The sequence below is a fragment of the Etheostoma spectabile genome, chromosome 13 (genome assembly GCF_008692095.1).
Source record: "Etheostoma spectabile isolate EspeVRDwgs_2016 chromosome 13, UIUC_Espe_1.0, whole genome shotgun sequence".
Classification (NCBI taxonomy): Eukaryota; Metazoa; Chordata; class Actinopteri; order Perciformes; family Percidae; genus Etheostoma; species Etheostoma spectabile.
The window spans coordinates 20052878-20065423 of NC_045745.1; the positions used below are offsets into that span (position 1 = coordinate 20052878).

General features: G+C 39.5%; 2 protein-coding genes across 4 annotated transcripts in view; both read right to left on the reverse strand.

Moving 5' to 3' along the window:
• The window catches only part of adgrg4b (adhesion G protein-coupled receptor G4b), a gene marked incomplete at its 3' end in the record, with an annotated part of 18549 nt that extends 15394 nt beyond the window's left edge, over positions 1-3155 (reverse strand). Inside the window, 5 exon segments of the mRNA XM_032534325.1 lie at positions 855-1092; positions 1232-1359; positions 2065-2147; positions 2689-2717; positions 3099-3155. Of these exon segments, the coding sequence (XP_032390216.1) occupies positions 855-1092; positions 1232-1359; positions 2065-2147; positions 2689-2717; positions 3099-3155 (535 nt within the window).
• A 641-nt stretch (positions 3156-3796) lies between these two features.
• Positions 3797-12546, reverse strand: part of LOC116699938 (four and a half LIM domains protein 1) — a 12321-nt gene continuing 3571 nt past the window's right edge. For 2 of the 3 annotated variants that reach the window (XM_032532680.1, XM_032532682.1), the window contains exons 2-6: positions 6865-7039; positions 6367-6541; positions 6002-6171; positions 5681-5867; positions 3797-4752 (exon numbers count right to left, since the gene is read on the reverse strand). In XM_032532680.1, the coding sequence (XP_032388571.1) occupies positions 4601-4752; positions 5681-5867; positions 6002-6171; positions 6367-6541; positions 6865-7039 (859 nt within the window). In that variant the 3' untranslated portion in view covers positions 3797-4600. Of the gene's footprint in view, positions 4753-5680; positions 5868-6001; positions 6172-6366; positions 6542-6864; positions 7040-7300; positions 7347-12546 lie in introns of all 3 variants that reach the window. The other variant, XM_032532681.1, reaches the window with a different exon arrangement.

A 12546-nucleotide genomic window follows, 5' to 3' on the forward strand; every position in this document is an offset into this window, starting at 1 on the left:
TCAATTCAATATACCAATTTGATCGCAAACAGCATGTGACGTCTGTATGCACAGGTTTTTATTCCCTTTAAAGCCGTTGGATGGAAACACACTTTTACCAGCTTTCTTAACAGTTTTTTTACCAAACTTTAGATAATTCAATTGACAAGTGGATGGAAACTTAGTTTGAGTCTAGACTTTACAGCGCTGTAGTTAAGTGAAAGTAGGTCAAGTTGTAATTTACTGCCCTACCAGCGGCAGCATGTAATACTGTCTATTTACAGAGGGCATTTAAATGTATGTCTGATCTATTGCCTATTTAGGGGACATCGTCCAACCTTAGTAGGCCAACCATTCTCTCATTTTCCCTTTGCCACAATGTGCCACTTGTTTGAAAATTACCTCTTCTTTATCTTTACTTCGCCCTCAACAGTTCAATTAGCTACTGCTGAGTCTACGGCGGGCCTCCTAACAACAGGGATATGTTGCCACATTTTTTAAACCAATGTCACGGACTAGCGCTGAAAACCACTCCACCCGCCTCTGTGGTTGGTATACATGGCAAAGTCACCCTACTGCTGCTATACCCTACTAATTTCCCACCCTGGTCACCAAAATACAAAACATAGTTGCAAATAAGAAAATAATATAATAAAAATAGGGCATACAATGTTAAAACATAAAATAACATAGCAGCTCTTTTTTTATTTTTATTAATTTAAACGGCACCCTTGATATGTCCTTGTAACTTGCTGCAACAGAGTAATTTCCCAATTTGGGATCAATAAAGTCCATATATCTATCTATCTATCTATCTATCTATCGACCACCCTCCGGAGTTGTATTGTAACCCAGTTGCCTATTACTCAACCCACCTGCCAGGATCTCCACCAAATTGCCATCGATATATAGGGACGGTCTGTCTTTAGTATGTGTCCAGGTCAGACACAGTGAGTACCACTGTGACTGGTGAAGGGTGATCTTAGGTGAAGTCCACTCCGTTCCAAACAGCCAGACAACTAAATGACCCCACTTTCCCCCTAAACCCAGCTCCGTATACTGAGCCTCTGGATGACTGTACATGAAGGCGGTCCATGGTGAGGTGGCCTGGAACTACATATGGTTGATGAAATAATAAACATGATTGATGATGATAAAGTCTTTAACTGTGCATTCCCCTTAAATGTGCCCTTGAAAGTTATAGCAATGAAATTTAGACTTGAAAGTTACTTGTGCAGTTTGTCATCAATACCTTGAACTTGAGGTTGAAGCAGACTGTGAGCTCCTGCAGGGCGGGGATGGAGACCTGAGGCTTTAGTGTCCAGTGGCTGCACCCAACGGTGAAGTCAGCCACCTCCCCCCATAGACTGAGCTGAGGGACTGACAGAAACGGACAATAAAAAGCATTAACATACACAGCACAGCAGGATTTTGCAGGGTCAAGTCACATCTTCCAATTGTTTGTTTTTGTCTGTTCATATAAACTGTACACACTATGCAGATGGGTTATGCAATGATCATACAGAAAAACTAGAAACAACATATGTTTGACATTATTGGTCTCAAGCTTTTGACCTTTCATCTTATTGAGACCATATACAGTAAGTAAGTACATAGCTGTAGTGTTTAACTGCTGTGTACTGTTTGCTATAACCATATTCCATCCTGACTTATTTACAATCAACACAGTAACTTTCTCACAGAACTGTGGGTTTGTCCACACAGTTTGTAATAAAAAAGATAAGAAGCACTTAGTTTAGAATGAGAAACTGGCTTCTCTCTCTGTAAAAACATACTTTTTTTTAATTGTCTTATATTATTATGGAAATAACCATAACTATAAATTATTACGAAAATGATTGTGATCCCCATTTTTAAGCATTACAATATCTATAGGTGACACTTTTTGTGATTTATAGTACATTTACCATAACCATGTGGGTACAACCCCAAAAATTAATGAACTTCATCAAATATACTAAATTACTGCAAGTGCTAATACTTATATTTTATGGACCAAGGAGCAAATTCTAAAAAAAATTCTATCAAACTATCAAACAATATCCATTCAATACATTCTCCCACCTCGCTCCATAGTAGTGGGGCGGCTCAGCAGAGACAGAGTGAAGAACACATTCAGGAATTTTTGAAGCAAAGTCATCACAAATCTGAAAAAAAGAGTTTATGTTTAAAAATTAGGATATAAACATTTGCTAATGATGGCTTTAAAGTGCAAGTGCCAGCTTTTATTAAAACACTGTTCAAGCCCTTGTGAGAATGGATGAAGTACTTACCTGCAAGGAGATCTCTAAAGGTAGAAATCCTGCTCCACTCTTTCAGTAGCAGCAAAACAACTTCCAATTGCCTTATTGGTTTCAAACAAAAAGCTCTGAAACTGAGCTTGAGATGAACTATAAACCTGTCTCTGCAAACAAGGATGGTATGAATGAGTGTGCAATGGAGACCAGTGTATTCTTGCTGTGATTGGTCGACTTGTGTAAATATGTGTATCTCCACCTGTGTGCAGATCAGAGAGAGAAAGGGTAGGTACTATACATGTTGAATATTATCTTACCAGTCCGACATTAACATTTTTAAAAAGGTAATTGACTCTCACAACTACATAATTTGTTTTGACAAACATGCACTACTTCCTGTAAACACTCATGTAAAGCTTAATTACTCTAGAAAGCCATAAGGGATCGGTACCTGTCTACAGGTTTCTGTGTATCAAGTTCCTGGTTCACATTTTCACAAGGGACAACTTAATATGAAAGGTCTTTATAACATATATATACTCAGCAATAAAAGAAATATCCGGGCACTTTCAACTGCTTTTATATTTTAAGCAAACTTGACATGCAAATATTTGCATGAACATTAAAAGATTTAACAACTAAGACATAAACTGAGCAATTTTAACAGACGGGACCAACAGAAATGGAATAAAGTGTCCCTGAACAAAGGGGGGGGGGGGGGGGGGGGGGGGGGGGGGGGGGTCAAAATCTAAAGTAATATCTGTTGTGGGCACCAACCAGCTACTTTAAGTACTGCAGTGCTTCTCCTCGTGTACTGCATCAGTCTGGTCAGTTAATGCGTTTGTTGTTGCCATCCTGTACCTGTCCCGCAGGTGTGATATTCGGATGTGCTGATCCTATGCAGGTGTTGTTACGCATGGTCTGCCACTGCGAGGACGATCACCTGTGGTTCCTGTCTCCCTGTGCTGTTTTAGACGTCTCACAGTAGGGACATTGCAATGTATTGCCCTGGCCACATCTGCTGTCCTCATGCCTCCTTGCACCAGGTCTAAGGTACGTTCACGCAGATTAGCAGAATGTAGAATTGAATGTAATACTGCACATGCTGCGTCATTCTCCGACCAATCTCCCGCTCCATTGTGCCTTCACTCGTGAACAAGACCCCAAGGTATTTACCCATTATTGAATGGGTACTCCTTCATTTGGAGTAAGGACTCATTCCCTACCTGAAGAAGGCACTCCATCCAGATTTAGAGGTGCTGATCCTCATCCCAGCCGCTTCACCCTCGGCTGCAAACCGATCCAGTGAGTGCTGAAGATCACAGGCCAATGATGCCATCAGGACCACATCATCAGCAAAGAGCAGCAATGAGATCCCCAGTATGGCAATATTGATAAATAATGTTTTGCTGTTTGTCAGCATGGACACTTAAAATTAATGTTAAATCAAATGAAACAAATATAATGTATAATATAAGGTTTATTTCATTTTAGCAACACATCAAGGAATACCATTTGCATATATTCAATTCCATATTAAAATTTCCTCTTTCCTTGAAGGGAAATTGGTTAAGAAAAGTGCATATACTGTAAGTTTACTTACTCAAAACATACAATAAGCCCCTTGGAAATGAGCAATTACAATATTTAAAAAATGTAAAAACATTTTTGGTCATAGGAAAATATCACCTTTCAAAAATAGAAAAAACAAGTAGACAGTAAAGCAATTATTAGAAGCAGTTATTCTGTGCTAAAATATAATAAAAATACAATTAAATCAACTTTAAAAAGCACATGGTACCCTCTAGCTCTATGCTAACACGTTAGCATGCACTGTGTTGAACGTCAGCATTGACTCACAACCATCAGCTCATTAGAAAATCCATGCTGGGTAGAAAAATGTGACCCTTTCATAATAAAAATATTCATAGGACCTGTAAATTCATAGTGTCATTTGATCTACTTAATATTTTAGTAATGTGATGTATTTGTCTGTTTGCTCATTTATTTTAGCTGTAGTTTGCTGATTGTGTTTTCATATTTCATATGATACAAGCCTCCTACAGGAAACCAGACTTGCATACTATTTATCTTTCGAGGACTTGTAGGACACAGCTAGTCACTACCATCATTCAGCCCAGTGTATGTTTTAGTGTTAGCATGCAGCATCAGAGCAAATGATCGACAGTGGACACAAATTACATTTTGGTCCCAATGTTTTTATCACTTCATGGGTAATCTCCCAAAAAAACTCACACTTAGCAGTAAAAAGAATATTGAATCTAACCCTTCATGTAAAAATAAAGAAACAAAAAGACATAATGACTATAAACCACTGTTGATGATGACCAGGCTCTTCATCACTACTTGTTGCCACAGCCGGCACAGAGGATGTCGTTCCCCTTGGCTATGAAGCGCTTGTTGGACAGACTGAGGGAGCATCTCTTACAGTTGAAGCAGTATTCATGCCAGGAACTGCCCTCATAGTTCACCACATTCACTCCTTTACCAAAACCTGAGACGAGAGGAGAGGACAGTTACAATTTATTACAACCTCTGAAATGTATTTTATCCTATATTATTGTTTGAGGGCTGGGTCCTTGCATTCAGGTGTACCTGCCATCATTGATTTGACCATATTTGTAAAGTCAGGAAATATAATGTGACAAAGTAAATGGGAGGCAATGGATATATTTGTCATTAACCAATATTTAAAATACAATATTTGCCACTCGCACATAAGTATAAACTGACGTGTTGTCAAAGTTAACCCGGTTCATAGTACAATTTCTTGTCCCAGGTTACTACTTAGTAAATCAATCAATTTTATTTGCCACATGAAATGGCACTTGCCACTTGAACATGTGACATCGACAAAGCTCTCTGGGAATTGTAGTCTAAAACTTTTGATGGGCTACAAATTAAAATAAATAAATTCTTTAACCGAAAGCTTGCCTCAATAAATGGAGACTGAACATATTGCAGGGCAAGGATGCTTTTATTTGACTATTTTTGGACTAGTAAACGACAAGCATCAAATATTTTTTAATACAGTGTTTAAAAGAATAATGCAGATTTTCAAGCCACTGTATCTAGCCGTCACTGTTTTTCATCTGTATTTCAGACCGATCTCATAAAATGACGTAGGTATGACATGCCAATTCGTGTGCCATCATCGGTGTTATCAAGACGCATACTCGCTTTTTAGCGTGTTTATCAACGCCGTTTGGCCTCCATTGACTTGCATAACCTTGGGATTGCGTTTGCAAACTCAACTGTCAGTTTCTTCTCGCGATAACTTGCCAATGGGCGTGTATGTTTACGTCGGCTGTATACAGTGTAGACATACACGGCAATAGCTCAAAATATGTGTTTATGCAAAGTCATGATGTCATGTTGTGTATTTAATGATAACATTATCTTCAGTTGAAATTAAAAGCAACCTGTGATGGGGTTTTGGCAGCCGCTGCATTTCTTTGCCACGGAGCTCTTGTAGCACTCGACACAGAAGACCTGGTCCTGGTGGTTGGTGAAACTTGACCCTGCTAGAGGTTTTGAGCACGAGCTGCACACAAAACAGTGGCTGTGCCACGGCTGGTCCTGGTAGTTCAATCCTCCAGAGGTTATAGCCTGAAGACATATAGACCAAAAGAGCTAAATGTATGGATAGTGAATATTGTTGTTGTTGTTGCTGCTGCTGCTGTTGCTTCTGTTGCTCTTAGGCCGAATGATGGAGGTATTGTTTCCTATTTGTAAAGATTTACCTTTTTACAGCAGACGCATTGTTTGGCAAACTTCTTGTCATAGCAGGGGCTACAGTAAACGTCACTTCCTTTGGAGAGGAAACTCAGCGATCCTATTGTTCGTTTACAGTTAAAACAGGTAAAACATTCGTCGTGCCAGGAGTTCCCTTTGTACTCCACACTCTCTGTACCTGTAAAGATCAGAGAAGAGTTGATGCTACTGCAGAGAAACGGATGTAAGTAAAATCAGCAGTCTGTCACTGCAGTTTAATCACAGTAGGATAATGTAAATCAGTTTACAGTTTACTAATGTGTTCCAAAACTGCTCCAAGACAGTGCTTTTCTGCTAACTGTCCAAACTCAGGGATGCAGATCATCAGTCTTACCAGCTAGTATTGCTTTATAGCAGCCATGGCAGCGTGGTGCATCCTCTCGGGAGCAGCATTTACCACACATGATGCGGTCATCCTTTGTGCTGAAGGGCTCCTTAGCCAGAGGCTTGTAACACTTTGCACAGCGGAAACACTCCTCATGCCAGTACCGGCCCTTATGGCTGAGCTCCTGATGGAGGAAGGAAGTTTTAATGAGACTTTCAGTATGTGGCTGGACAAACTGGACACTGGACAGACCTGGTAAGAAAAATACATGCATAGAAAACTCGACTCCAAACTGATAACACACCTTTATTATTTTTTTTTAAGATTATTTTTTGGGCATTTTCAGCTTTTATTTTTGACAGGACAGCTGAAGACATGAAAGGAGAGAGGGGGGGTATGACATACAGCAAAGGGCCGCAGGTTGGAGTTGAACCCAGGCCCGCTGCTTCAAGGAGAAAACCTCTATAACTCCAAATGAGCTATCCGGGTGCCCGATAACACACACACCTTTGATTCGACAGGGATGGGTCGATGGCACTCGGCGCAGGAGTTGGCGCAGAACTTGGTGTGGCAGCGGACGCACACCGGCCTGCCTTCGTTGCGGACAAACCTCTTCCCCCCAAGGTCCTCACGACAGTAGAAACAGTGCGAGCTCTCTGCCATCGTCACTCCGAGAGAAACTCTAGGACAAATGCACCAAGAAGAGAGGAAAGGTAAAATCCTGCTCATCATAAAGTCATGTAGAAATCCAGTCAAAATTAAGCTGATTTAATGGTGGCAACTCGCAGATAATTTTAGATTTGTTTAGTGTATAAAATTTAGAAAAATGCTCTTTAAAATTTCCATAAGGTAGCATTTTTAAGAAGCTTGTTTTGCCCAACCATTCACATTCATTAGCTTTCACATCTTGATCACAACAAAGTAGTTCATTATTGAAGAATGCCCCTCAAAACCACCACATAGAGGCACTGTTGATCCACTTAGTCTGACTGAAGCAAAAAAGGTGTCGAATTAAACTAACCCTTTAATATTTGCTGATGAAATCCCTTTCCTGAAATAAGTGACACTGAAATACTTGTTTTGTGCAAAAGCAGAGCAACCAGGTGTACATACCTGTGTTTCTGTGTGTCCAGCTGTGTAGTTGCATATGTGCATAGCATTCCCAATAGAGTGTTTATGTACTCTGTGTGTGATATGGTCCTCCTTACTGATGCATCTTATCTCTGCCTGAACAAACTAAAACCTCATGCAACTAATAACCTTGTTAATGAAGCTCGATGGCTGATTTGAGAAGCAGACAAATGACCAACGGCACAGGCTCCTGTAACCTGAGTATTTAAGGTTTTCAGGTTCTGGTATTTTACATACACATCCATGTCATAGTAATTATTTTGCTCATTGTGCTGTAAGTTGACTTGTTTAAAGGGTGATAATTTGTCTGCATTATTAGCACTTTTTTTTTCATTACTACGTACATTTTGCTTACAGAACATAACTTGTCTACCTAGTAAGATGTTGAACAAAGTAAAGGGTCTGAATTTTTTTCATCGCTGTCCACCTTCAAGTTAAATCAAGTTCAAAAACTTTTTCTTGCCCGATTATTCAACTTGTCTGTTAATCATCCTTATGTAACTGATTTCTCACACATCATAGTCCACAATATCCCTTTCCCTAAAATACAACGCTCTTAAACTTCCTAAACATAGAACCAAAATCACCATGTTGATCACCAAAAGAGCTGAGATTACAGGGTTGGTATTTAAAATGGTCAAAAATGCAGGAAATGATGGCAAAATTATGGCTTCAACATGCACAGAAATGTAGAGTAAGAGATGGCTAACATCTGTTTCGCTCAGTTATTTCTCACATCAAGTTCATGCTGGCTGACCATGAGGAATTCTCCTAAACTGTGTGTGTGCGTGTGTGTGTGTGGCTGCACAGTGAACACATGAAGGAATGCCTCGTATGACTGATGAATGTGGTGAGATCTAGACTGTTGACGTTTTGACATACATACATGCACGCACGCACGCACACACACACACACACACACACACACACACACACACACACACGTTACCACAAGCTATAGCGTGCCCCTCGTGATCGGAGCAGCACAGATTTAAGTTCTGATTTGGCATAGGAGCGGTGTTACCACGAGTTTAGGCTGCATTCACAAACACTCAAATCCTTCCTTTGCTTGTGACTTTCTCAGCAAAATTACAGGTGTGTTCAGTACTTTTTTTTAGGCAAGAACTGACATATACTGGTTTGTTAATGGTAATACCCATTTTGGAATGGACACAACAATGAGCAATTATGGTGAAACCATGTCTATCAGTTAGAGGTGGATAGAGGCAGTAGATCCTGTATCATGATCTTTATATCAAGGACTTTGTACTAAAAGTTGTTCTCGTTTTAAAATCCCACCACTAGGCGTTTTATTTTTAAACTAGAAATCATTATGTAAAGGTTTAATGTTAAAACTAGGTTTGGTTTTTTGAGGTTAAAGCCTGAGTAAAGATGTGGGAGGATGGTAGGCCACTGAAATTAGAGACATGACCTTCATATTTATCCCAGTAGTCTTTCCTTTTTTTGGACTCTAAACAGCTTTTTAACAACAGGTTGTCTGTCGTGCCAATATTCAATACAAGACCAAGCCAGTCCATGTGCAGTTGTACTTAGGCCTGCACAATGAATCGTTATAAAATCACGATCTCTGTGGCCAGGTTGGCTCAATGGTAATTTTAAAATAACTTTGATTATTTTAATTGTTTTTAATTTTTGTAATGACTTTGATTCTCATTTAAATTTTGAATGTCTTTATAAAGACTACTACTTTCTTCTGTAAGTTTTAAACATAGACTGTGTAAAATAGGCTTTAAAGCGCTCCCAAGTGCTGCAATGCACTCCCTTCTCTTCATTTTTCTCAAAGTGGAAAAGCCTCTAAAAGAGCAATTACAGCATCATGTGACACTTAAACCGACCAACCCAATCAAATAATTAAAGAAATATGCAGGGGGGGGAGCAAATTCATACCAATAGATTATAGCAGAACATACAGTTAGTGAAAGATACATTAGGCTTAAGAGATTTAGTTTCCCAGAGTCAGGCGGCTGTTTGACAGAGATATGTGGCTGAGGTTAAAGGTGCTACTGTTCATAAAGTTGATTAAATAACTTCTTTTGTGGTCTTGTCTCCTCAACAGACAATAAAGCTGCAAACTGGCACCGACATCATGTGGAGTGGTCATACATCTTCCTTTCAGTGACCTGCTAGTTCATAACTTGATAGAAAAACCAGCAGCTGGTTTAATTGTTGACTGGGTGAGGCTTCTATTTCACTTTCTGACTCTCCCTAAACTAATAAGAATTAATATATCATTTTATGTTCCTCACTTTTCTCAGTCTTCAACAAAACTGCACTGGCAAACTTAGTAGAGATACTGTGCGTGTAGTCCACAGCTACATGAAGTACTGTGTAGCTTTAAGGCTGTGGAGAAGGCAATAATAATGCTTGACTACCACTATCATGAAAATGTTATCTGATGGGAAGCAAACAATGGCTGGCAGGAAGTGAGCCAGTATCCACACAGGTGTGGAAGTAAATAAATCAGGTTTCACTGACATCAGACGCCTCTGAGGACAGTGTTACTGCATGTCTTTACTTTGTTTCCCTACAATAAATATTCTCGCTGTGTCATGGCACGGCAGCATGTATACATCATTTTCTTGTATCTAAGCTGCCAATACAAAACCATCTGTTTGATCGCCATGGAAACAGTTAAATGTGAAATAAAGAGTTGGAAGCCAGAGCTACAGCCAAGGACAACTATGCGTGTGTATTAGTCACATTGTGGCACCGTAAATCTGTTCTATATAGTGACATCATGGGGACTCGTCTCCCATTGGTGGACAAAAACCTGGGTCCCACAGGGTAAACCATTACATTATCTAGTGAAAACTTGGTTCTTGGTTCATGTTGAGGGTTGAGGTAAGGCACGTAGTGGTTATGGTTAAAGGATAAGACTGGCGTTATTCTGTATTTTTATTTCTGTCAACAAATCAACTCAGACAGGAGTAAAATGTGCACGGCTGGGGACTAGTCACATATAAATCCATTACAGTGTATGTGGGATTGACTCAAAATAAACTAGTGTTTGTTTTTATGTGCGTAGTCGTGCAGTCTACAGCCACTTGATTCATCTTTTGTGTTTGCTCTTTCTGTCCTTTCCCACCAGCCACCTGACTGTAACAATTAGAGCTGTGGTTAGAACGCAAGAGAGGTGACATCATGCCATGTGGATGAGAGGAAAATCATGCACACATTTTAAAACACATGGCGAGAGAGAGAGAAAATGAACTAAAACAAATGGTGTGTATTTTGTTGGAGTGTCTGCTTGTACCCAGCATCTGTCCATAACCGTGTGTGTGTGTGTGTGTGTGTGTGTGTGTGTGTGTGTGTGTGTGTGTGTGTGTGTGTGTGTGTGTGTGTGTGTGTGTGTGTGTGTGTGTGTGTGTGTGTGTGTGTGTTGGCATGAGCTTATCGCTAAAGAATGTAGCGGAAAACTGAGAAACAGGAAGGGTCTATCAGAACAGTGTAGTTGGCACAATCCAGCTACACACACACACACACACGCACACGCACACGCACTCTCACCCATACTAAATACTGCAGTGTACTGGCCATTACCCTTGTTCACATTAACATCTCATTAATGCCTAAAGATAAGTCTGAATATATGTTAAATTGTAGTGTGGGCTGCAGGTGTGACCTCTACTTCATGCAGACTTGGCCTTTGGACACTCTCTGACTCTTTAATCATTTACTTGGTGTGGCAGAAAGTAGAAGAGGTCTATTAATGGGACTTCCTGGTGGTTTAAAAAAAAGATCAGGGTTGGAACAAAATGTACAAAATATTCACCTAAAATACATCTTAATCCTGAGCTACAATCCAAATCTGAGCTGTTTTAATTCTTAAAAATGTCTCTTTAACTTGTCTTCTCTTCATCTACATTCCTCCTAATGTATTTGTAATGTAGATTTTAAATTAGAAATACATAAGCAGTAGGCTATTGGTTCTTACTTTACTTCACACAAGTGTAAAACTCAGGGATGATAAAGGGTTACTCATAGTTAAGCCTAAATGTCCATTTGTGACGGTTGGGAAAGAAATGACCTTTAAATTGTTTGGTGCAGCCTAAGTCTAAAATTTAGTGGTTGAACTAATGGTCTTTAAATGATTGTGTTTAGATATCCTGTTGCTGTAATGGCTAACTTAAAGGGAAAATACACTCAAAACATTAGCAGTGTACTTGTATCACATTATTCGGCTATTGTTTTAGTCTCTCAAAGAGCAAGCTAACAAAGAAAAAAACTGGGGCCGCAATCAACAATAATTTTCTCAATTTCTTACTCTTCTGTTCGAGAAATTGTCAAAATAGTAAAACAATGCCTATGCAAGCATATTATTCCTTGTAAAGCAAAACCAGAACAACATTAATTTTCATTTTTGGCCACTTTATTATTATTCAATGTTCTTTTAGCTCTGCGTTGGTCTCCACCAACTTCTGAGGGAAGGAGAGACTGGAGAGAGCGATGACAGTGAAGCCAAACAGTAAAGTTAGTAACTCTAAACCCAAAATGATCCGTTGAAAGTTACTAAAAAGATCTAAGGGAACCAATTATTATCTGACATTTGATCCTTTATTTATGTAAAAATTATTGATTAGAGCAGCTTTAAAGATCACTGTAATCAGAGCCCAACTGCAGCAACATTGAGCATTCCCACCCGATTCCAGTCATAACATCTCAAAAATAAATCAGTGTTTGAAACAGAACAGCGAGTTCAGCTAAACATTTGCACTCTACGTCAGCCTACAAAGTAAGATAATTGTTTTCTTTGGCTCTGGTGAGGAACATTCCAGACAGTGGGATAAAGCCCGTACAACAAATGGTAGTCGTGTAGAACAAGGTCGAAGGAACGCAGCATGTCCCACAACAACAGGAGACACATGATGGTTTTACCAGAAGCTGCTGGTTAGCTGTACTTGAACCCACCTCGCTTTGTCTGTTCTGTTTTTTCTCTTGTTATCCGAGTTACTCACTACTTCTGTTCATTCCTGTCAGTTCTTGATTTAGTAACTGAGATGTCTTTCTGAACAGAGCAGCTGTGTGTGTGTGTGTGTG